Here is a 23,000-nt window from a genome sequence, read left to right as displayed (position 1 = left end):
GAGATACAGGGAAGAGAGTTCCAGGCAGGGAGAGCCTGATGGCTGAGGGAGTATTGTGTGTTTGAGAAACAGAAAGAGGCCCTGAGGGCTGGAGAACTGAGAACAAGGGAAGGGAGGACAGGCTGAGACTGGGGAGGGAGGCAGAGCCTTGTGGGTTGTGATGAAGATTTTGATCTTTATGTTGAAAGCGGTGAAAATCCACTTTAGGGTTTTTAAGTGAAGAGGGCATATTAAGATTTGTATTTTGAATTACTCCAGCTACAATGTGGAGAATAGATTGGAGTGAGGCAAGAATGGAGCCAAGGGAACCACATTAGGCTAATGTAGTGGTCCAGGCGAAAGAAGACAGAAGTTTGGATTAGGCCAGTGACAATAGTGGAGAGAGGAAGGAGCAGATTGATTTGAGACATTTACAAGGTAAAACTGACAGAAGATGGCATTGTGGTGCTTCACAATGTGTGGTCTGAGGACTCCTGCGTGGTCCCTCTGAGGTCCTTTCAGGGGGTCTGCAAGGTCAAAACTGGTTTCATAATAATGCTAAGATATGGTTTGCCTTTTCATTCATTCTCTCATGAGTTTTCCATGGATTACACGCCTGAGGTGATGTCTTGCTCCAATGGTGAATAAAGTGTGTGCCTGTTTATTATTGTATTTTTAAAATTTCCGAGCTTTAATTTCTAATACAGTGAATATTAAGTGATATAACCCACATAAATAAAAGCTCTTTAGTGTCCTCAATTTTTAAAGTGTAAAGGGGGTCTAAGACCAAGAGATTTAAGAACCAACCACTGTAGTATTGGGTTGAATTTGCAGGTGTTGAGAGAATGGGAGATAAGTTACTCCTTCATGGATCTGGGTAAATGGCACTACCTTTCGCCCAGACAGGAATGCTAGGAGAGAGCCTGGTTTCAGGTGCTGAGAAGGGGCAGACCTGATGTTTTAGACAGGTCGAATTGGAGATGCCCTTGAGACAGCCAAGAGGAGATCTCAAACAGGCAGTTAGATACACAGCTCTCTAGTTCATAGGGGAGAAAATCAGGGGTAGGGAAAAAATTGGAAATTTTCAGGTTGAAGCCATGGGCCCAGAAGAGAGTACCTACACAGACTGTGGAGTAAGAAGAGAAGTCTTTGGACTGAGCTTCAGGAACCTAGATTCTTAGTGGTGAGTTAGAGGTGAATGAGCCTGTAAAGGACACAGGAAAGGAGTGACCGGAGAGGTAGTAGGGAAAGTAGGAGAGGATGGGGAGGAGACTTGACATGGTACCAACCAGGTTGTAAAGGACAGACTAAGGGTAAGAGACATAAATGTATCATTTTCATCCATAACTGTCTTAAGTGCTTGCTATGCTAATACAGGGTAAGACCTTCTGGATGTAGAAGGAAACAGGAAGAGAGGAGTCAGGGTTAAAGCATGAGGGAGTAGAAGATGTCCTAGCAGTAGAAATGGGGTCAAAGGAGAAGCCTCAGTGATTCACCTCCCTACCAGCAGGGCGGGCGGGTGGGGTGGGGTGTCTTTTCTGCAGGGGCGGGGGGGGAGGGGTGTCTTTTCTCTCCTCTCCCACCAGTGTTAACATACCTGAGTATTTAGTGAGAGATTGAACATGCAGGTCATTCAGTTCTCACTGTAACGTTTTCAATGATGGGGAAGTGCAAGGTAGCCCAATTCAATTTAGACAACTCCATTTATTTATTTGCAGTTCTTCCTTATTTTGAACTGAAAATCTGCCTTCTCTCACTTTACTCATTGACTCTAATACGCTCTCTTTGAGCAACATAGGTAACAGATAATATCTTTCATATGGCAGTTTTTCAAATATTTGAAACCAGCTATCATGTTCACCTTTCGTTTTTGACATCATAATATACATACTTTGAATTCCAATTTTTTTCAAGCCAGTTAGTCTGTTAAACTAGTTCATGCTAAAACACAAAAACAAGCCAAAAAAACAAGCCAAAAAGCCCCACAAAAAACTACTAGGTGATGAGTTAACCCAAAAGAGAGATCGCTGTGGAGAGGTCTCCAGATAAGACATGAAATTTCCCTACGTGAAGATGTTCTTCCTCATATCTCTGTCCTATAGAAATTCTACTCACCCATGAAGCGGAGCTCAAGCACCATTTCTTCCATAATACATCAGGTGGTGACCTTAAACCAAGCCTCACCTAAAGGATTTATCCTTGTCAAATTCTGACTCCTGTTTGATATAGTGCATCTCAAGTGCCTTGGCTTCTGTTTTTACACCATCTTTTTCCTTGTCTTGCCACTGCCACCCACAGAGAGGCAAGCCAGATTGCAACCTGTAAGGAATGGGTAGTGGATGAGTAGAGGCAATCAGTTCTTTCAAGAAGTTTGACTGTGACGGAAAAAAGGTGGGGTAGTGGCTTAAGGGAGTGGCAGAAATAAGCCGAGGATATTTTTAGGCTAGAGATCTGAGCAGGTTTATGAAAGGAGGCACAAAGACAACTGAAAAGAAGATGGAAGGCGGGGGAGCTGACTCCTGCTGGAAAGGAATTGGGGAGTCTAGGTAGAGGGCTTATAGTGCCTTGGCAAGGAGGAGGAGAACCTTCTTTTTCTGAGGAGAGGAGGGAAAATTCAGGCAGAGGAATAAAAGGAGTTTTAAAAGAATGAGATGACTTACAGCGGCACCCAGGCACTAATGAGTTAGAGAGCTGTGCACGGTGCAGACCTCCAGTCCTGGTACAGATTTGGAAGAGTGGAAACCAGGACTGCAGAGACAGTGACCAGCCACATGGAAACAGTAGTCAGCTTTTTTTTTTGCTTCTACAGGTTTTTCCTCCTTGTTATAAATTCTTCTGTGATACTAGATAAGACTAGAAACTGATTAGTGGTGGTAGCAACTTCAAAATAAAATTGGAATTTTGAAAGCTGAAACACATGGGCTGTTCTCAAGGTCTTATAGAATGAAAATGTTGAGAAGTTCTGTTCTGTGTGGCCTGGTCCTATGTGAGCATATTGGGAAATACTGGTTAAGATTTTCCATTGAGGAAGAAAAAAATGATTTGATTCCTCCCCCCATTTCATCTGCCCCCAAGAGAGACTAGGGTTTAGAGAAAATAGTTGATGGCCAAAAAAAGCTATCTCTTTGTACTTGCAGTGACCTGCACATTAACACTGACCCAAAGCCCTAGAACTCCCTGTGGAGGCAACTTCCTGACTGTATCAGCTTCCTGACAGAAGTCTCCTATGAGAAGGGCTAGGATCTGAGAGCCTATCTTTCAGCTTCGAGTCATAGTACAGAGCAAAAGAATCCATCATATTCTAGGGTGAGAGTTTTGCTCTCACTGCTGCTCTGGGTTAAGGAGGCTAGCAGAGAGCTAGCGTGCCCCAGAGGAATGCAGACCACTGGCAGTTTAAACCCTGACTTTCTCCTTATGAGTAGAATGCCTTCATGGGAAGCTGTGGGTCACTCCGAACACAGGACTTCTACTCTGCTCTCTTGCTTCAACTCATGCTGAGATGGGGCCCCTTGGTACAAATGGCCTGATGAGACAAGAACCAGGGAAGGTTGTCTTAGAGAACTTGCTCTCCCTGTTGTGCCTGCCTTCTGAGACCTATAATGACTGTGTCTTGCATAGCATTGTGGTTTGTGCTGTCTGGTTCACTGCTGTTATTGCTGGTAAATATGTGAGCATAAGTGAGTCTTAGAGTTCAGTATCCTGTCCTATTCAGGTCCCTGTCTCACTTTTTCTTGACTACTGTCGTGCATCTCATTGGCCTCTAATTACTGAAATGAAGATAAAAACAAAACTGAAAATGCTCTGGAGCAGTTCTGCCAACTCCTGGTTTTTCCATTCGCTTCCTCTGATAGCCATTGGTTTGGGGAGACTTCCTTTTCCTGCCCCAAGCTGTGGGCCTGTGCACAATAGCCCCTGGCCTGTTGCCCATCAGATAGCAAGGCTGGCTCTCTGCAGGCAGCAATGTGTATTGGAAAAAGTGAAAGTCTCTGGCTGGAAATAAAAGCTCAGAAAACCTTTGCTATTTTCCCTCAGCCCCTCCTGGGTCTGTAGTGCTGGCCTCATGTGAGCTAGTCCCATCCCACCTGCAAAACTAGGGAAGAGTTCACTGGCCATCTAGTGAAGGAGAGAATGGGGGGCAGGGCCATGAATATTTTTTTTCAGGGATGTCTCACACTAGATGCTTCATGTAACAGACTGAGGGCAATTCATCCTGTCTGAGATAGTTTGGACCGATGTCTAGGATCTCATCAATAAGTAAGAGTTTTTCTTTTTCTCTCATCAGTCCCTTACAATAGAAATATTGTTTGTTCTAGGTCAAATGTGTAATACCTGTTCACTCCAGATTTTATTGGTCAAGGTTCAGTAGCACAGAACAGAATCCACCCTAACTAGCTTCAGCAAGAAGAGATTTAGTGTATTTCTGGCTTATAGGATCATTGAGAGAATGAGAAACATCCATACCACATAGACGAGCTCCTCCCTCTTCTGTAATTGGGAAGCCACCAGGTCCAGAGGCACAGTACCCCTCCACTTGGGTCCATGCCACTTACATGGGGATGCCTGCACCTGTGTCCCGACATCAAGCAAACTGGAGACCAGGTGTGAGGCCTCTTCTATTTGCTGCAGCAGAAACACCAAAGCTTCGGTAGTATGCCCAGGAACAGCAGGAAGCCATCTAAATCTCACACCAGTGCATCTGATTGGCTGAACCTAAAGAGGGGGTTTAGAAATAATAGCTTTTAGCTGATTAACTTCTGAAGCGCAGGAAGGCATACTAGAGGGTGGAGTGGATCTTGAGTCTAACTCCTATCTGCTACAGAGTGTGAAGGAAATGAAACAATTCTACTGAGTTCCTACCATGTGGATATGTACCTGTGCCACCATATTTATAACTTCCAAAAAAAGGCTATGAGGTAGATCTCCCATTTTTACATTCAAGAAATTTAGGCAAGAGTTTAAATCATTCAGCTGAGTGGCAAAGCCCGATTCGTGTTTATCTGATACCCAAGCTTTTTCTCACAACACTTGCTTGCCTCTCTGGGTTGCTTCTGCTGCTGACAAATGTTGCCAACATATGGATTGACTTTGCATAGAACATGTGGGCTACTAAAATGTTATCCAAAGCCAGAAGTGGGAAGTAGGCACTAGGCTAATGTTTGTAAGCCAAGTGTTAAGTAGTGCCCCATTTTGGGGGCATGGTAAGGCTTAAGAAAACCATCCTTTTTTCATGGTTATGCTAGAATTTTGTGCTACAATGCCAAGGGAAAGGCCAGCTACATGGGTTTTTGACGTCTGGGTCTCTGAAAAATGGAGTAGATTTCTTATTTTTGATCCAGATGTCTGCTCTTCTCATGCTGCATGTCCTGGGCTCTGTAGTCAAAGATCTTGTTTCTCTGCTCTAGGCTCCCAGACCCCTGGCCGAAGCTCGCCTCCCCCTGGCTATGTGCCTGAACGGCAGCAGCGCATTGCCCGGCAGGGGTCCTACACCAGCATCAATAGTGAGGGGGAGTTCATCCCAGAGACCAGCGAGCAGTGTGTGAGTATGGTGGCGGGGGAGTGTTATTGGGGAGGGATCATATAATTAAAGTTTTATTGGGGGGATTCTCAGTAGGCATGGTACAGAGATAAGGGACTTGAGCCCCATCCTATAGCCCTTTTGTAAACCAGGCCTGCCCAAATGTGGATTATTTCATTTTATTTTTTATCTTTTATTTATTTTTATTTTTATATTTTTTATTAAATTTATTAGGGTAACATTGATTAATACAATTATAAATTTTCCGGTGTATATTATAATTTGACATCTATATATTCTATTGTGTGATTACCACTCAAGGATTATTTCTTTCTAGGAGCCACATTTCAATTCCTGCTAAAGACAGGACCTCAACTACCTAGCTTCCTTGGTGTTGGATACTCATCTGACAGTTTTTCCTCTCCTGTGGTTCTCTCACTGGTCTCTCTGCAGAATACCAACCTGCTATTCGTATATTTCCTTGTAACTGCCTGTCATTTCAGCAGAGTTTTAACATATGACTAATCCTAAACTGACAGATTTTGTTTTTCATTGGCCATATTTTAGTTTTGCTATTTCTTGATGAAAGGTAGAGAGTATACTATATCCAGATTATACTGTAGGATTGGTTACTTTGGGTGAAATTTTGTGATGGTAAGCAGCTATATTAGTTTTCTTAGCGGCTTACAACAGCATGCATTGTTGTAAGCACAAATTTACCTGGAAGGCAAGAATACAGAAGAGAAAAGAAGCAGTGTAAAGGCTTAACAAATAACAAATTACCACAAACTTAGCGGCTTACAACAGCATGCATTTATTCTTTTAGTTTTCTTGGGTCAGGAATCCAGTCATGACTTAGACGGGTCCTGTACGTAGGGTCACACAAGGCTGCAATCAAGTATTGGCCAGGCTGCATTTCTTTCTGGAACTTGGCGTTCCCTCCCAAGTTCACATGGTTTTTGGCAGAATTTGGTTCCTTGTGGTTGTAGCACTGTGGTCCCTGTTTTCTTACTGGCTGTTAGCTAGGGACCACTCTGAGCTCCTAAAAGCCACCTGCATTTCCTTGTCATGTGGCCCTCTCACAATATGGCAGCTTCTTCAAGGCCAAGAAGAGAATCTCTTGCTCCAGTCTGCAAAGATAGAGTCTTATAAAATGTAACACAATCACAGGAACGAATACGCCATCTTCTTTGCCATAGTCTTTTGACTAGAAACAAGTTCTAAGTTCTACCCAGACTCGAAGGTTTATATAAGGCTGTGACTTATGAAATGGGGCTCACTTTATGGTTTATCTACCACAGTGACTAACCCATTTTAATGGCTAGCTTTTTAACGAGTTGTTCACTTGATGAAAATGGCATTTGGCTTAGTAAACTCAGCAAGAGTGAGATCTCTGGTCTCACTTTAAAGTTTTTTCATTGAGCTTTCTTTGATTACAAAGAGAAAGATCCACTCTTATAAAATCTGGGGATTTGGTCTGGGAAGGGGAAATTTCTTAAGGGTAAAGCATCTAACAGAAGGGCCAACACCATCACATGGGGGCATTAAAAAAAAACTGCTGCTTATAACTTTTCTTTCTCTTGAAACCAATTCTTATAACTTCTCTTTCCCTTCAATAGCTAGTCTCTATACAACATTATTCAAACTGTATAGGCTATGAGAAGCCTTTACACTGCTTCTTTTCTCTTCTGTATTCTTGCCTTCCAGGTAAATTTGTGCTTAGAACAGTGACCTGGAGTGCTTTTAGCTGCAGATTCTCTTCTTGAGTATTGTACTGACTATCTTTTCTGTTTTCTCTAACCAGAGCACTCTGAACATTAGCTTTACTAGAGGTGACTTGGGTATAAAATCTCAGAAATTGCAAATGAGTTAGATTGCCTGTGGTCTCCATCTCTTCCATGGTCCTATATCCTGGTCCTTTTACTCCTTTACTTTACCTGATTGGCACTGGAAGGCGTGGGAGTATTATACTCTTAGTGAGGACAGACTTTTAGAAAGAGGCCAAGGAAGGTGGCTGCTGGGGAATGCCTAGGTTCTTCTCTAGTGCCTCGCCCCCTTAGCTAAAGAGAATTAATTGCTCCTGGTAACTGAGTCATTCAAGATAAATCCACTTAACAGAAACCAAAACAGCATAGTATACAGTGAAAGAATAGTCAATTGAGACTTTATTGAAAAGTGAAACTAAGTTTATTTTGTTTTTGCTTTAATTAGATTTAGGTAGTAATTGCATCTGTTTGCTAATTTTTAAAATGAACAAAAGCATGATTCATGTTAATTTTTTTGGCTTAATTTTTCTAACAAAAATTTTGCCAGCACAACATAACTTCCTTTACTTCCCCTTTGACTTCCGCAGCACTGTCATAAAGAGGGTCCTTTTTAACAGAAGGCTTTATGGGATTCACTGGGTTTTCCAAAGGCCTTTCTTGAACCTTTGGTATTCCTCCGCCATCGCACCTGCCATGTTGCTGTACTTGCCCATTCTCTCTTCTTCTGTTAACTGTTCCAGCTGTGCCAAAAATGCACTTGGTGGGTTGGGAGCAGTTCTTTTCCATATTGGTTTTATCCACATTGGGAAATCCTATATCCTTAGCAATATTTGCAGTTTTACTTTGTAATTAATTTGCTGTGATTCGTAGTTTTTAAAAAATCATATAACAGTATGACCTAAAGTATTTGAAGTTACGAGTGAGATGAACTCTAGTATTAAATGAGAAGAGGTCATTTGAATTGGAAACTAATTTTATAATAGTTGTTAGTGAATCTTTAGAATTCTGATATTCTCCTTCCCTATGTCATGTCTAACTTTGGATCTCAGATAATGAATACTCTGATAATGGATATCCCTCATGGGCAAAATGAAGGAGAGGTTAGTTGGAGATAAAGCTAATCTGAAGGCTTTTTATTACTGCATTTAACCAAGGGCCAGAGAAAGATTTTAACATATATGCCTATTGCCTCTGAATGAGAACCAGGAACTGGGAAATTTTTGATCTGTATCAGCTGTTTACTAACTGGTTTCATAACTTTAGACAATTCTCCTAATCTTTCTACACCTGCAGGGACTCGTCTATGAAGTGAAGGCAATACTTGTTTTTGTAAATTATAAATTACAAAGTATAAATAGAAGCATTACGGTACCACCCAAATGCACTGGGAGCCTCTGAAGGGTAGTACCATCTTCAGCGCCAGGCTCCAGTCACAAGCCAAGAAAATGCCAACAAGAGAAGTAGCATCACTGCTTTGCTCTCCTGACAGAGCTCTTTGGGATGCCAGCCAGGCATTTTTCTCCCTCCTGGAAACTTGCCTTTCAAATTGGGGGGGAGAATAGTACCTTCCTGATCATTTGTCCCACTGCATCGGTAGAGAAAGGGCACTTTTATATTTTGACAAAAAGGACCATTTGCTGGCCTTGGCTGGGCCTTAAAGCCCTAAATCACCTGGCTGGAATTTGGGCTGGGGCTGGGGTTTTATTATATGACTTGCCTTGCAGATGCTGGACCCACTGAGCAGTGCTGAAAATTCCTTGTCAGGAAGCTGCCAATCCTTGGACAGGTCAGCAGACAGGTATGGGACTGTGGCTGGTTTGGGGGTTAGTGCATAAGCGTTTTTGGAACTGATGGGCTAAGGAAATAGAATTAACTAGTACGTGTGTCTCTCTGGTCTGCAGGCCCATGGTAAAAACGTCATGCTTCTGGGAAAGAAACCTCTTGCTGGAATTCTTAGCCCTCCTTAATTTTCAAACACCATGAGAATGTTATGCTTACATAATTAGATAAATATAATAGCAGCTCATAACAGCATCTCACATGTATTAAATAGTATACAGTGTTGCTTGTTGTTTCAAGTGCTTTACATATTTGACTTTCCACATAATACTTGCTGCTCTTGTACTCTTGGCCTCATTGCTGTGATGTGAACTGAGAAGCAGTGGACCTTCAGTGTTTCAGCAACAAAATTGAATTATCACCTGTGGGTTTACTTTCATTTTTTTTTCTCCAGGTGTTTCTGGTGGAATAAGAAACTGGGATATAAAAACCAGACACAAAATATCCAGACTGCCAAGCTTACTATACTGTCTGCTTGGTGTGTTGTCTTGTTCTTACACTTTGAGAGGGGACAGGTGCTCTCCTTTATATACCAAATGGTTCTGTGGAGCTGGTTTGCCTGTCAGCGGGGGTATATTTGAAGTTGGCTTTGGCACTGATCCAGCCAGTCTCTCACCTTGACCTTGTTATGACCAAGAGCACGTTTGATCATGTCTGGCTGGGCTTAGGGCTTATGGTCAGAGGCTATGGAACAGGTTTGGGGATATTTTTTCTTTGCGTAACTGATTAATTGTTCACGTGGGTACTGACCTTGTGACCATGACCAAATTTGTACTATGTCTTTCCTAACAGATCTGAGCATTGATGAGCACTGTCCCCTCTGGTTATCACAGAATATAGTTGTAGTTACTTGTTGGTATCCAATTTGTAACTTTGTGTGGGGCTTATTCTCCAGCGAGGAGAGTAAGAAGGCATAAAAGTGTCAGGAGTTGCTGCTGCAAACTGAGGGTCTGCCAGGATAGAGACCGATTATGGTTTTGGACTATCTCCTAAGTTTATGGCCAAGCCAGGAGATGGCAGTAGGAAAGGACTGCAGATGGTCTGGGTCTAGTAGTTATAAGGGAAAGGACCATTCAAGTGGATGCTGGGTAAGATAGCTAAATTTGCTCACTTGATTCTTGGGTTTTTCTTTATCCCTCCCATGCTTTGTTTTCTTCTCCAAATATTAGTCGAGTAGCTTTGGATAAGTCCCTTAACCTCTCTGTTCCTCAGTTTCCCTATCTCTAAAATGGGATGGTGGCAATTAGTCTGAAAGGAAAATGGTTGGTGGTGTTGCTATTTTTGTTACTGCAAGAGATGTTTTGGCAACTCTTCACCTGTTACTAAAGCGGAAGGAAAGATTAAGACGGAAAAGGGCTGTGCAGCCAGGCTGGAGGTCGGTAGGAATGGAGCGGTTCGTCATTCAAGGTCCTGTCAGATTTGGGCCTCAGACTAGTAAAGAGAAAGGAGGTTGAGCACAGAAAAAGACTTGTTTCTCTCAAACTCTGCTTCTTACCATGTAATGACGTGGGAGGGAGTTAGAAAAGGGTGTCCGTCTGGATATCCTGCCTTCTGCCCTAGTGAGCTGCTTTGGAAGTATGCTAAAGTCTACTTTGTGATTTCGTTTTGTTTTTTTTAAGCCCATCCTTCCGGAAATCGCGAATGTCCCGAGCTCAGAGCTTCCCAGACAACAGACAAGAGTTCTCAGGTGAGTTCCCCAGTGCCTGGGTAGAGCTGCAGACATTCTGCTTTTGATAGCTGAGCTGGGAAGTCAGGACTGTTATTTTAATTCTCCTTGGGCCTACTGCTCTGAGGTCTCAGGTGACCTAGGGGCTTAAACGGATCACTCACGATGATCTACCCAGAAGCCAGTGATTCCTCTGTCTTACTCAGATCGGGAAACTCAGCTCTATGACAAAGGGGTCAAAGGTGGAACCTATCCCCGGCGCTACCACGTGTCCATGCACCACAAGGACTACAACGATGGTGAGTGCACCTCCACCCTGCCCCCTGCTGGCTGCCTCAAGAAGAGCTTTGCCATGGAAAAATCACTGTCAGCGAGTGGGCCTGGGCACTCCAGACCTTGTGTTTCCATTATTCCTGAGGACCTGTGTCCACACTTGAGGTATTAGAGACAGGGAAAAACAAAAATAGAGGGAGGGTGGTATTCGTAGACCAGGACACTGCCACTGGGAAGTCTGTCTTTTGTCTGAGTGCACAGCGTGCTCTAGGGCACCAGATCTCCATTGCCCTCTTCTACCCCATGGCATCAAAAGGAATGGAGCTTCTGCAGAAGTTTAAGATAAGGATGCCTAGGAAAACGCAGACTTCAGCCATGGATTGGTCTTGTGAGAGATGTGGGGCCTTCCCTTTGGCCAGGGCTCCCTGAACTATCTGTGGCTACTTTCTAATTCCTGCTTTTGTCCTAATTCTCAAGGTGCTTGAAACATTAGCCATTCTGACATGAGTCAGGTAGGAGAGCAGATAGGATGGGCTGGAACTGGCGTTATGACCTGGTTTACACATTTAGCCTCGAGGCCAGAGGTCTGACTTGCTCTGCTCTGACCCCTGCACCCCTTTAGGCAGAAGAACATTTCCTCGAATACGACGTCATCAAGGTAACCTGTTCACCCTGGTGCCCTCCAGCCGCTCCTTGAGCACAAACGGCAAGAACATGGGTCTGGCTGTGCAATATCTGGACCCCCGAGGGCGCCTGCGGAGTGCGGACAGCGAGAACGCCCTCTCTGTGCAGGAGAGGAATGTGCCGACCAAGTGTGAGGAGTGGGCCCTGGCTAGGAGGAGACTGCCCAGGGGATGGTCAGATGAGCTGCAGGGCAAGAGGCCAGTGAGTCCACTGGGGCTGTCGGGCTCAGCAGTAGGCTGCTCTGGCCCATCATCTCCACCCTGGAAGAGCCTGTGGGTGGACAGCGGGCCCCCTAGACCTTAGTCCTCACTCCACTGTTGTGTGACAAGCCACTTCCCCTTTCTGGTCTTTAGTTTTTCCATGTTTAAACTGAAGTACAGTGTCCTTAATCCCTGCCCTATTAAGGTATTTAGGAGCTTTGGAAGTATAGGTGTTTGATCAATGCAGAAGAGCATTTAATCATGATCTTAGCCAGTCTTCTGCTTCTCATGACTCAGACTTTAAGGTCTGGTTGACCAGAGCACTGGGCTCACTCCAGATGTAGGTGGAGCTCAGAGGTTCCATATAGAACCTCCAGAGAATGAGGCAGGATATCAGTAAATAATGTGCAGAGACTAAAGCTCCTTCTTTCTGTTCTCCTGTAGCTCCGAGTGCCCCCATCAATTGGCGTCGGGGGAAGCTCCTGGGCCAGGGTGCCTTTGGCAGGGTCTATTTGTGCTATGACGTGGACACAGGACGTGAACTTGCTTCTAAGCAGGTCCAGTTTGACCCAGACAGTCCTGAGACAAGCAAGGTACTGCCTTCCCCATGGTCTGACTTCCATTTCTTCCCTCTCGACCAATCAAATACCTGTCTCATTGCACAGACTTAATTGCTCAAGATGCTGTAGGTTGCTTCCCCCATCACTCTTCTCTCAAGTTCCCTTGCTGTCCACCTTGGCCTTGGCCATGGAGTAAGGGACCGTGGTTCAAAGAGCACCAAGCACTCAGGGGAGGGATTGGGTATGAAGAACTGAGCTGATGCGAAGTGCCAAACAACCAAACTGAGAGGTGATGACCAGTGCCACAAAGAGCAGTACCTCTCTCTCCACCTGCCCCCCATTAACCAAACAGACATCTGTCTCAGCCCAGGAAGGAGCCTGTCTTGGAGTTCAGCTTGATTATGGCCTACACTCCACTTTGGGTGGATAAATAACAGCAGTAACCTCAACCAAGTACCCATAACTCCCACCCCACTGTCTACTAAGTACCTATAACTCCCCCCACCCCACTGTCTGCCATTTTCCCATGTGGGAATACCACCATCCCAACGGGTTGCTCAGCATTGTGGCCAAGGGCCAGGCAGTTGAGAGAGTCCCCCTTTTCTCCAGCTGAAGTTTCTAAGGCAGGTAGACCGCCCTCCCGCCGCCCCACCCCTGTGGCTACTGACTAGGTAGGGCAAGCTGAGCTGATCCCAGGTGGGCAAACAAGGGTCCAGAGAGCTGAGGTGATGCTGGGCCTCTCTCATAGGAGGTGAGTGCTCTGGAGTGTGAGATCCAGTTGCTGAAGAACTTGCAACATGAGCGAATTGTGCAGTACTATGGCTGTCTGCGGGACCGCGCCGAGAAGACTCTGACCATCTTCATGGAGTACATGCCAGGGGTATGTGCCCCTTGATGTATGTACAACATACACAGAGAGAGCCTTACCTGGGGCTGAGGGCTGCAGTGGAGGGATCCTTTGGACATGGGTATGATCACCTGAGACTCCGAGGCTCGGAGGAGAAGGTGAGGTGATGGCAAGACTTGCAGTCAGGAGGACCCTGCCTCTGGTCACAGTGATGGTGTGGGATGAGAAATGTCCTAGGCCACCCTCACCTCAGGGTTCCAGGATGGCTGCACTGTCTAGTAAGTACCACCTTTACCCAGAGCAGAGGGGCTTCCCTTCTGGATTCAGGTTGTACATTGCTTAAGGGAAAGACTCTCAGACTTTTCTCCAAGTTGCCCAATAGCCCCTAGCAAGGCACCCGGCACATTGCAAGTGGAGATTGGATGAGTCGCTTCTTTGCTGCAATGCTGGGGCCTGGAAGTAGCCTTGCCCCCTTCCTGCCTCCTTCCCACTGTGACTCCCTGACTTTTGTGACTATAGGGCTCAGTGAAAGACCAGTTAAAGGCCTACGGGGCTCTAACTGAGAGTGTGACCCGAAAATACACCCGGCAGATCCTGGAGGGCATGTCTTACCTGCACAGCAACATGATTGTTCACCGGGACATCAAGGGTGAGCAGGAGCAGACTGTGGGTCCCCAAGACCTGGTCACTTAACCATTCCGCACTTACTGAAAAGTGGGACCCTGATTGCTTCCTTGGGGGATTGGTGTGAAAATTGGTTGAACAATTTGGGAAAATACTTCAGAGTAAACTGCCATGGCAATGATCATTTTGTGCTGTAAGGCTGAGGCTTCTGTCACTAGCCTGTTTGTCCTGTGCAGCTCACGTCTAGTTCATGGTAGCCCCGTCCTCCCCAGCAGCCCTGTGAGCTGGGAGGGAGGGAAAGAGGGAGGCGGTAGAAAAAGCCCAGAGGGTCCAAGGTTCCAGCCTCTGCCCTTTCACGCCTTAGGAGCCAACATCCTCCGAGACTCTGCTGGGAATGTGAAGCTGGGGGACTTTGGGGCCAGCAAGCGCCTGCAGACCATCTGCATGTCGGGCACAGGCGTGTGCTCGGGCACGGGCATGCGCTCGGTCACCGGCACACCCTACTGGATGAGCCCTGAGGTGATCAGCGGTGAGGGCTACGGAAGGAAGGCAGATGTGTGGTGAGCGCTGCGGACGTGCTGGGCCCCCATGTCCCTGTCTGGGCTGTAATAGCTCCAACTTAGAAATGAGCCTGGGGCTCTGCGGTGTGGTAGGATGAGGAGAGAGTCCACCTCTTGCCAGCTTTCATGCAGAGGTGGCAGTGTGTTTTAACTCCAAATAGCAACTTATTGCTGGGAACTTAGGCCATGGAAAACATCCCTGATGTTTGCTAAATCCTGAAAGATGGATTAACAATGAAGGCCTGGATCAGCCTCTCAGTGGTAGCAGGCTCTCTCATAGCGCTTAGGCAGCTTGCATTTGTGCTACTTAATTTCAATCCTCTGAAAGTGCCTGGAAGTCTTGAGAGTGGCTTTTCCTCTTGGAACGTTCTTGTGCTTGGCTTAATGATGGTCCCTTGAAGATGTCCCTGTACTAATCTCTTTGACCTATAAATGTGACCTTATATGGCAGAAGGGCCTTTGCAGATGTGATTAATTTAAGAATTTTGAGATGGGGAAATTATCTTGGATTATCCAGGCGGGCCCAGTGTAATCAAAAGAGTTCTTACAAAAGGAAGGCAGGAGATCAGAGTGGGTAGTAGGAGATGTGATGATGGAAGCAAGAGGTTGGAGTGACACAAGGAAGGGGCCAGGAGCCAAGAAATGCAGGTGGCCTCTAGGTGCTACAAACGGCAAGAAAACAGATTCTCCCCTCAGAGCAGGGGTCCCCAACCCCCGGGCTGCAGACCAGTACTGATCAGTGGCCTGTTAGGAACCAGGCCACACAGCAGGAGGTGAATGGCAGGCCAGTGAGTGAAGCTTCATCTATATTTGCAGCCGCCCCCCAGTGCTAATAGCATCACCGCCTCAGCTCCACCTCAGATCATCAGGCATTGAATTCTCATTGGAGCACTGGTCCCTGATGCCAAAAAGGTTGGGGACCACTGCTTCAGAGCCTCCAGAAAGAACCTTCCCCACTGAGACGTTGACTTTAGCCCAGTGAGACTGATTTTAGACTTCTGAGCTCCAGAACTATAATAAATTCATACTGTTTTTGGTGCCACTAGGTTCCTGGTAATTAGTTAGAGCAGCAGTAGGAATCTGATAATAGTTATCTTGGAGCTCTTTCTGTCCATGCTAGGTGGTTCTCTTCCCCAGTCTCAAGAAGCACCTGGGTGGGTTTAGGTTGGTAAAGCCCGTGTGGACAATGCCAACAGTGCTTTGAAGCCTCTTCTGGTTTTGGGGACCCTCTACCAGGTGTCAACCCTCAGCTTGGCCCATGCTGCCTCAGTGTGTTCTGAGAAAGGCACCTCCATTTATAGCAGTGGGCAGGGCAGCTGGCAGCCTGGGGCTGGCCAAGGAATGACATGGAGATCTCTCTTTCTAGGAGCCTGGGCTGCACTGTGGTGGAGATGCTGACGGAGAAACCACCTTGGGCAGAGTATGAAGCCATGGCCGCCATTTTCAAGATTGCCACCCAGCCCACCAATCCTCAACTGCCCTCCCACATCTCTGAGCATGGCCGGGACTTCCTGAGGCGTATTTTTGTGGAGGCCCGCCAGAGACCTTCAGCCGAGGAGCTCCTCACACACCACTTTGCACAGCTCGTGTACTGAGCTCTCAAGGCCACGCTGCTGCTGGCTGCCCTTGCTGTATGGGCGAGGGGCTGCTGTGGGGCTCAGCGAAGTTGCTGCTTCTCCCAGGCAAGGCTGTGGACCACAGAGCTGCAGTTCAGCCAGCATTTGTGCCTCTTCCGCCGCTGGGGCTAGAGCCAGGGTGGGGCAGCTGCAGCCTCAAGGACAAAGCCCCCAGCCTGCCAGACCTGAGAGCCCAGTCCCGTAAGCTCAGTGTGGAGGAGAAGGGGCTAGGAACAGTGTGCAAGGCGCGGTGGGCCTTGAGGCTGTGTCCTGACACTGCAATCAGCACCAGAGCCCAGAAGGACTAGGGGCACAGTATGGACACGAGGGTCCAAATAGTGTTACTTTCATCCAGAGTGTTATTTTGTTTCTCCTCCCCATGTCTGAGATCACCAGGGCATCTCTGGGCTGGGTGAGGCCACCCACGCCTGAGTTAAAAACCCTGCATCCAGAAGCCAATGGAAGGCAGAGGCCTGGGCTGCGCTCTCCCTGGGGCCCCCGGGTCAGCTTTGCCAGTCCCTGTCCTTTACCAAAGATGAGTGAGCAGATGTTATGCTGCCTTATTCAGGGAAGGAGGAGCACGTCTTGCCTGCCCCTGTGACCCTGCCCTTCCAAGCAGGAGCCTGAGATGTGGAACTGCCCCACTGAGAGGGCAGTTTTGTCAATGCAATTGTCTCTGTTTTACAAGTTGGAGTCACTCTTATGCTGTACCCAGTTTTTAAACTAGAGGCTGTGTGCCCTCTGGCCTCTGACTACCCCTGCTGTGGGCTCGGACCTTGGGCTGGATTGGAAAGAGCTGAAGGTAATGGCCTTTGTGCTCCTGACCTGGCATCTGTCCCCCCACTGCAGCAGAAAGGAAGTGGACAGCACGGTGCAGGCCTCTCATCCAGCTGGCCGCCCTGCCCCGAGCAGCCTGTTCAGGCTGTCTGTGAGTGTGACCCTGCTAGGACAGAACCCTCTCCACCTGGTAGAAGGGAGAGCCCCTATGATGCCACCAACTATGTCCAAAACCGCCAGCTCTGTTCCTCCTTGACCAGCCTTGTCCATCCCCAAGGTCTCAGCCTCTTTCCCTTCTTGCTCCTCCCTTGTGGGAGGAGCGGCAGCAGGGGTCTGGGAGCCAGTATCTCCAAGCAGCTTAGAGTTGGCCTTATTTACCTCAGCTTGGGCGCTGGTCCTTTTTTCCGGCCCCTCCCCTCCAAAATGTGCCTATTGCTAGAGCTCCTCCCTCTCAACACCCAGTTCCTTGGGAGTTGTCATTAAAGGAAAAAAAAAAAAAAAAAAAAAAAAAGCCAGTGCCCAGGGATGGGCGTCTCCAGGGAGCTGGGGATTAGCACCAGGCAGCTCATTGCCAGCCATGCCCACTTCCCCACGGGCACCAGAACAAGCCAAAGCCTTCGTTGTATGTTGACGATGCACTTTTATGAATGTAGTTTCTATCGCTGTTTTTAGCCTTTTCACATCATGTAATGTGAGGCCTTGTACTTGTTAATTTATATCTCAGATCATATTTGATGGTTTTTATATGTATATCACTTCTAGACTGTTACAGGTGATGGACGCCTCAAGAGAGAAGAAAACGAAAGCAGCTGTTTTGCAGGAAAGTGTTGCACGGTGCCAGTTGGGCCTGGGCCCATTTCCATCTTTTTCCCCCAGGGGTCTCTGTCAGGCACCCCCAGCCCAGCCCTGAGATAGTGAGCATGTGCTTCTCCCTCCACCTCAGCCTTCGCCCAGAGTGGGGACTGGCCCTACATCTTGACCAAAGCTGCCTAGTGGCAGCTCGGCCTCTCCATGACCCCATCTGATGGCTCCACATACTTCTTGGGCCCACACCCCTGTCCTGTCCCCATTCCCTGAGAGGAAAGCATGCGGTGCTGGAGCTGACAAGATGAGACGACTCTGTCCCAGGTTCAGGCTCTCACAGAGCCCCACCCCCCTGGGGTTTTACCTCACAGGGAACGTTTTTTAAAAAAATGAATTTGCAAACAAGCGAACACACGCTGCACTCCAAAAAAAAAAAAAAACCCGTTTTTTTTTTTTGTGCCAAAAACTGTGGACATGCTGGCTCAGCATCCTCAGGACCAAGCTGTTGCTTAATTTTAATTTATTTTTTAATTAAATAATCCAGATGAAAACTTGTGGGCTTATAGTGGCCTTGGCCCCAAGGTTCTGAAGGGCAGCCTCCTAGCAGCTCCAGGCTTGCTATGGTAAGGGCCATGCGCCATTTGCTCATCATTCTGTGGGGTATGTTGGCCTTGGCCAACGCAACAGAGATCAGGGCTAGGGACCGTCCGCATTCCACCGCCCTCCTGCCCCTTTTGCCCACCTCAGCTCTGTGTGTCTGAATTGTGGATCGTGCAGAAGAACCTGCAGCCGTAGTTATTTGACTATATCTTGACCGAGGGCTTGCAGTGCAAAGCCAGGCCAGTGTCGCGCATTACTTACAATAAAAGGGATCATTTATACAGGAGGGGTCCTGTGGCAATGCTTTTGGTTGGGGTCGCATAGAGGTAGTAGGTGTTTGCTTGGGAGAGGCAAGGTAAGGTGCCTGGCCACAAGCTTGGGTCCCTCAATAAAGAACTTAAAATGACTCCGGAGGGCTCCTGGGATGGGATGATTTGGCCAGTACCACAGCTAGCTCAGAGGTGGTACCCCTTCTTGTTCCCAGGAGCTCTGCTGAGGGTAGTCCTATCAGGGCTGATTTACCAATGTGGCACTGTTAGTATCACCAGTGGCTGGGTTCCCAGCACTTTTGTGACATCGAATAGAGTCGGCTAGCCCGGACAACTCCCTTTAGTCCCATCTTTTCGGGGCAGATCAGGTGCCTCCAGGAGCCATCTCTCTGGTATCCCTTCCTGTTGCTTAGCTCTGAGCAGAGACCATCCTTGTCCCTATCTGAAGCTTTGGTACAGAAGTTGGGCCTGCCCTGAGCAAGGCTCACGCCGAGGACCCACTCGCTTACTGAGTCTTGGCACTGCTTCTTCAAGGGGCAAGTTGTCTCCCTCAGCACAGTGGCCCATCTACCCTCAGAGCCTGAGGCCTAGTTCCCTACTCTGTCCTATGGGTATTAAGACAGGAATTTAAGTTGTATGGGGTAGTGGCAGCAGATCTTCCATTTGTTCTCTTGCTCCAACTTAAGCAGCTCATGGGAAATTTGGGGAAATCAGGGCATTGGGTGTGGGGCAGGTCAACCCAGACTTCCTGCCTGTGTTTTGCGGGGTCTCAGGTCCTCCAGACTTGCCTTGTTTGCTGTCCCTCAGAGGAGCAGATGAGCTGTTTCTCCTAGAACTACCTAGACCATAGCTGCCCCACTCACTGGAGCTTAAAAAGGGGTGAGGTGACAGATGGGGAAAAAAATAAGACTAGGAAAATTTTTGACAGCACTCGCTGGATCTGCTGATTCCCTTTACTGATTTCCAGGGCAAAAGGGGCCCAGACAAGGACTCAGCAGAAGGGTTCTGCCTTGTACCCCAATATAACGAAGTTCAGTGAGGCCCGGCACCATTACCCATTGACGGCCTGGCCCTCTTTTAGCCAACGTAAGGTGGAGGGACAAAGGAGTTTCAGTTATAAAACATTCTGGGTTTGATAGCATAGAGACCTGGCTGGGAAGGACACACCCTTTTCTGACGCCTATCACCAGGCCCCCATCACATCAAGGTCAGGAGTGCTCTGGGCTGACCCTGTACCCCCTCTTCACCTCTGCATGATGAGTCTGTGTCCTTCCTGCCGCAGAGCCCCCCATTAGGCCACATAATACAGAGTCAGGATCTCTTGAAACATGTTTAAAACGGGGTTGATCACAACAGTCAGAACCGGCAGAAACAGAAGAGGAGGGGAGTGTGGCCGCTGCCAGATCACCGCTAGTCTCTGTGGCTCTCAGCCTCGCAGGAGTTTTAGCTTCTGCTTCTTGATGCCGGTGGGGCGAGATGGTCCCAAGCCCCACTGGGGCATGCCCTGCCTTGCCTTGCAGGGCTGCTCCACTTCCTCTCCCCTCCCCCACTGAGCCCTGGTGGGCATGCCGAGGCCCAGCAGGGGCACTCTGGCTCTCCATCCTCCCAAGTCTCCATGGCTCAGAATCAGGCTAAGGGCAGAGGTAGATGGGGAGACATGGGGGCCACACAGGGCCCCCGGATGGCAGTGAGGGGGCTTAGGACCCTGAGGGGGGCATGCTGACTCCTTGCTGGAGAAAAGGCACCTAGATAGGGAAGCTGGACTTGGGGGCCTCCCAGGGGGCCATGGGGTGAGGCGTGATAGGCCGGAAGAAGCAGGAAGCAGGGTGGTGAGCAACCCCCAATCCTGGTTCCCAAATCTCCACCCACTGAGGAAGAATGAAGGAATCTTGGAACAGAGCTCTGCCCCCATAACCCTCTGCCTGAGCAAGATGGCCTCATCCCTTTCCCACCCTGCCCCCCCACCGGAGCCCAGGTCTAATCTCTTTCCCACCCTTCCCACCACCCTGCTCCAGGCCTCTACAGAGGGAGTGGAGGTCAGAGAGGTCTCAGGCTGTCTTGGTGCCAGGGTCCACCTCTTTGTGGGCCCAGAGCTCCTTGTGCTGCTTCCGGCCAAAGCCCTCATCATAGTTGCCTTTGCTCTTAAACAGCTGCTGAAAATGGGGTTTGCAGTAAAATTCCCCGTGCAGTGCCGCGTAGCTGCCCAGGCTGCAGAAGCAGAACAACTGTGGTTAGGTTGGGTCAGGGCTGGAAGGTGAGGGCAAGGTGAGGGCAGGGCAGGGCAAGGGCGCACCTTAGCTTGGTGTGGCAGTGCTTGCAGCAGAAGCAAGAGTTGTGGAAAATGAGCTTGTCTGCCACCAACCGCTCCATGGGGTACACAGTCTTCTGGCAGGCGGCACAACTCTCCTTCACCTGGGCCCGAAGGCTGAAGGACTGTTGTGGGTAAAGACTCAGCCAAGGACTTGATCAGCACCCATCCCTTTTTCCCCCCATACCCACCTTCAGGGTCCTACCTTAGAGCGCTGAACAGTGCTGCTGCCACCACCGCCTTTGGCTTCCTGAGGGAGAGGGCCAGTTGGGGCAGGGTCAGTTGAGATGCCCCAGACCTTCGCTGCAGTCACCAGCCCAGATCCCAGGGGCACTTATGGGGTGGGGTGCAAAGAGTGGTAGACAATCACACCACTCCTCACCCCTTCATTCCCAGGCCAGACGCCTGTCCTGGGCGTCCTCCCACCCGGCTGATCACCTACATGAGAGGGGGTGGCTTGGGCGGCTCCTGCAGCCTGGAACATGGCTGGTTGGAAGTGATGGAGGCCCGGGTGGAGACGCGGCACCCGCTGGGTTCTGCAAGGGGAAGTCGGTTGGTCGGCCCCGCAAGCCCTTCCCCAGTCAGCAGGGTGGGGGTGTGGGTGGGGGTGTTTACAGGCAGGGGCCTGGGGGCTGGTTGGGACTTCCTGTCAGCTCCTGTTATTCCACACTTCCGCCCTCACCATTCTCTCTCCTCCCGCCCGCCCGCCCCCAGGCTGCTCCTCATAAGGGTCCCTGAGGAACCATGTGTTGGGGGAAGAACAGAGCTAGCGGGCACTCGGGAGCGGCTGGGAAGGGGGATCTGCGCAGCCGCCCTGAGCGCCCCGCGGACCAGGTCCCCGCCTGGGGTGAGGGAGGTCAGGAGAGGGCGGGCCGGGCGAGGTCGCAGCGACAACCCGCTGCTCACTCCTGCCCCCGGCCCAATGTCGCCCACCGCAGAGCCGAGGCGCCGAGACCGCGGGCGCCCCCAGCTCGGCCGGCCCAGCCCCTGGACAGCGCTCGCCGGCCGGGCCGCCTGTGCACCCAGCTCCTCTGCCCTCTGATCTGCGTGGACCGGACCCCAGACCCGGTACCCTCGCGGGCCCATTTGAGAGGGGCTCGGCCCCGCCACCGCCCGGAGGCCCTTCCTGGAAGCCGGCCCCGGAGACCCGCCGCTGGCTTCGGGACCCCAGGCGAGAGCGACGAGCGGAGGAGCTGGACGTCGGGAACCCGGGGGGTCGGCAGCCCCTTCAGCCCCCACCTCGGCGCCCCGGTTTGCGAACCGGTTGCAGACCCCTCCCCCTGGCCTGCCCGTGGGTCTCACCGGGCCCCGGCCTGGGCCGCGGGGCGGGGATCGGTCTCCGCGGGGACGCCTCGGGTGCGAGGGAGGAGAGGCGCGAGCTGCCGCCAATTGCCAGTGGTCCCGAGCGGCCGCCGCCGCCACCGCCTTATCGCGGCGCCGCCCCACCGGCCCCCGCCCCACGCCCGCCCATTGGCTCCGCCGCGCCCGGAGCCGCCTCCGGGGCCCCGGCGCCGCCGCCGACCCCCTGTGCGCTTTGTCTTTCCCTCGCTCGCTGTCCCCGCCTTTGTCTGTCCCCCGCTCCGACCCCGCGCTCCCGGCGCCCGGCACTACCCCTCCGGATCTGCGCTCGCCGGCCTTGCGAAACTCGCCGTCCCGTCTGCCGGCTCCAGACGGGGGCAGGGGCGGGAGCCGGAGGTCCCCACTTTGCATATTTAGGGAGGGGACGAGTTCAAGTTGAGATTCCCTGGGTCGCGGGACAAATGGAGCTTCCGGCGTGGCCCCTGTGGCGGCAAAGAACCGAGCTGCGCCTGTGCTTTTCGGTGCCTCAGTTTCCCCTGGTTGGCACTCGAGGGCGCAGGCTTGACAGTCCTCGCCCGGCGCTCCGTGGGCCCTGCAGCCTGATGAATCCCGTGGGGACGGCCCCGGAGGCCCGCCCAAGGTCCAGGCTCGGCTCCCACGCCCCCTCGGGCCACGGAGTCCTCCCGCCGCCAGGGGCAGCCCCGCAGGGCCGCTGCGGAAGATGGCAGCTGCGGCCGGGCACGCGTTCCCACCACTTCTGAACGCAGGCCCGGCGGGTGCCTCAGGAAGGGCCCCAGGGCCCCCGTGTTAGTCA

At 49.9% G+C, this 23,000-nt stretch overlaps 2 protein-coding genes across 7 annotated transcripts in view; one reads left to right on the top strand and one right to left on the bottom strand.

Moving 5' to 3' along the window:
• Nucleotides 1–18,591, top strand: part of MAP3K3 (mitogen-activated protein kinase kinase kinase 3) — a 53,831-nt gene extending 35,240 nt beyond the window's left edge. The window contains exons 8-17 of one of the 5 annotated variants that reach the window (XM_039859738.1): nt 5,382–5,515; nt 8,985–9,046; nt 10,719–10,786; nt 10,972–11,064; nt 11,661–11,852; nt 12,367–12,515; nt 13,231–13,362; nt 13,849–13,978; nt 14,318–14,513; nt 15,880–18,591. In XM_039859738.1, the coding sequence (XP_039715672.1) occupies nt 5,382–5,515; nt 8,985–9,046; nt 10,719–10,786; nt 10,972–11,064; nt 11,661–11,852; nt 12,367–12,515; nt 13,231–13,362; nt 13,849–13,978; nt 14,318–14,513; nt 15,880–16,108 (1,385 nt within the window). In that variant the 3' untranslated portion in view covers nt 16,109–18,591. Of the gene's footprint in view, nt 1–5,381; nt 5,516–8,984; nt 9,059–10,718; nt 10,787–10,971; nt 11,065–11,660; nt 11,853–12,366; nt 12,516–13,230; nt 13,363–13,848; nt 13,979–14,317; nt 14,514–15,879 lie in introns of all 5 variants that reach the window. The other 4 variants (XM_039859737.1, XM_039859740.1, XM_039859739.1 and 1 more) reach the window with 4 other exon arrangements.
• Nucleotides 18,592–19,518: 927 nt separating this feature from the next.
• On the bottom strand, nt 19,519–22,517 carry LIMD2 (LIM domain containing 2). 2 transcript variants are annotated; one of them, XM_039859762.1, is made up of 5 exons: nt 22,499–22,517; nt 21,330–21,423; nt 21,093–21,137; nt 20,873–21,012; nt 19,519–20,787 (listed from the first exon to the last, which is right to left on the bottom strand). In XM_039859762.1, exons 2-5 carry the CDS (start codon nt 21,369–21,371, stop codon nt 20,628–20,630), a joined length of 387 nt encoding a protein of 128 aa, XP_039715696.1. In that variant the 5' UTR covers nt 21,372–21,423; nt 22,499–22,517; the 3' UTR covers nt 19,519–20,627. The 2 variants fall into 2 exon arrangements, with proteins under 2 accessions (XP_039715696.1, XP_039715695.1); XM_039859761.1 differs by lacking the exon at nt 22,499–22,517 and adding an exon at nt 22,190–22,346.
• Between the last annotated feature and the right edge of the window lie 483 nt (nt 22,518–23,000).

The sequence above is a fragment of the Pteropus medius genome, unplaced genomic scaffold (genome assembly GCF_902729225.1).
Source record: "Pteropus medius unplaced genomic scaffold, Ma_sr-lr_union100, whole genome shotgun sequence".
Taxonomy (NCBI): domain Eukaryota; kingdom Metazoa; phylum Chordata; class Mammalia; order Chiroptera; family Pteropodidae; genus Pteropus; species Pteropus medius.
The sequence above is the reverse complement of the archived record's forward strand: the minus strand, read 5'-3'. Positions and strand labels throughout refer to the sequence as shown.

What these genes read in the sequence shown, in the direction of transcription:
- LIMD2 (XM_039859762.1), bottom strand. Translation starts at nt 21,371, where the DNA reads ATGTTCCAGGCTGCAGGAGCCGCCCAAGCCACCCCCTCTCAT. An exon ending in GCACTGTTCAGCGCTCTAAG is followed by an intron (nt 21,013 to 21,092) that starts GTAGGACCCTGA and finishes TACCCACAACAG; the next exon opens with TCCTTCAGCCTTCGGGCCCA. An exon ending in CACTGCCACACCAAGCTAAG is followed by an intron (nt 20,788 to 20,872) that starts GTGCGCCCTTGC and finishes CTGCTTCTGCAG; the next exon opens with CCTGGGCAGCTACGCGGCAC.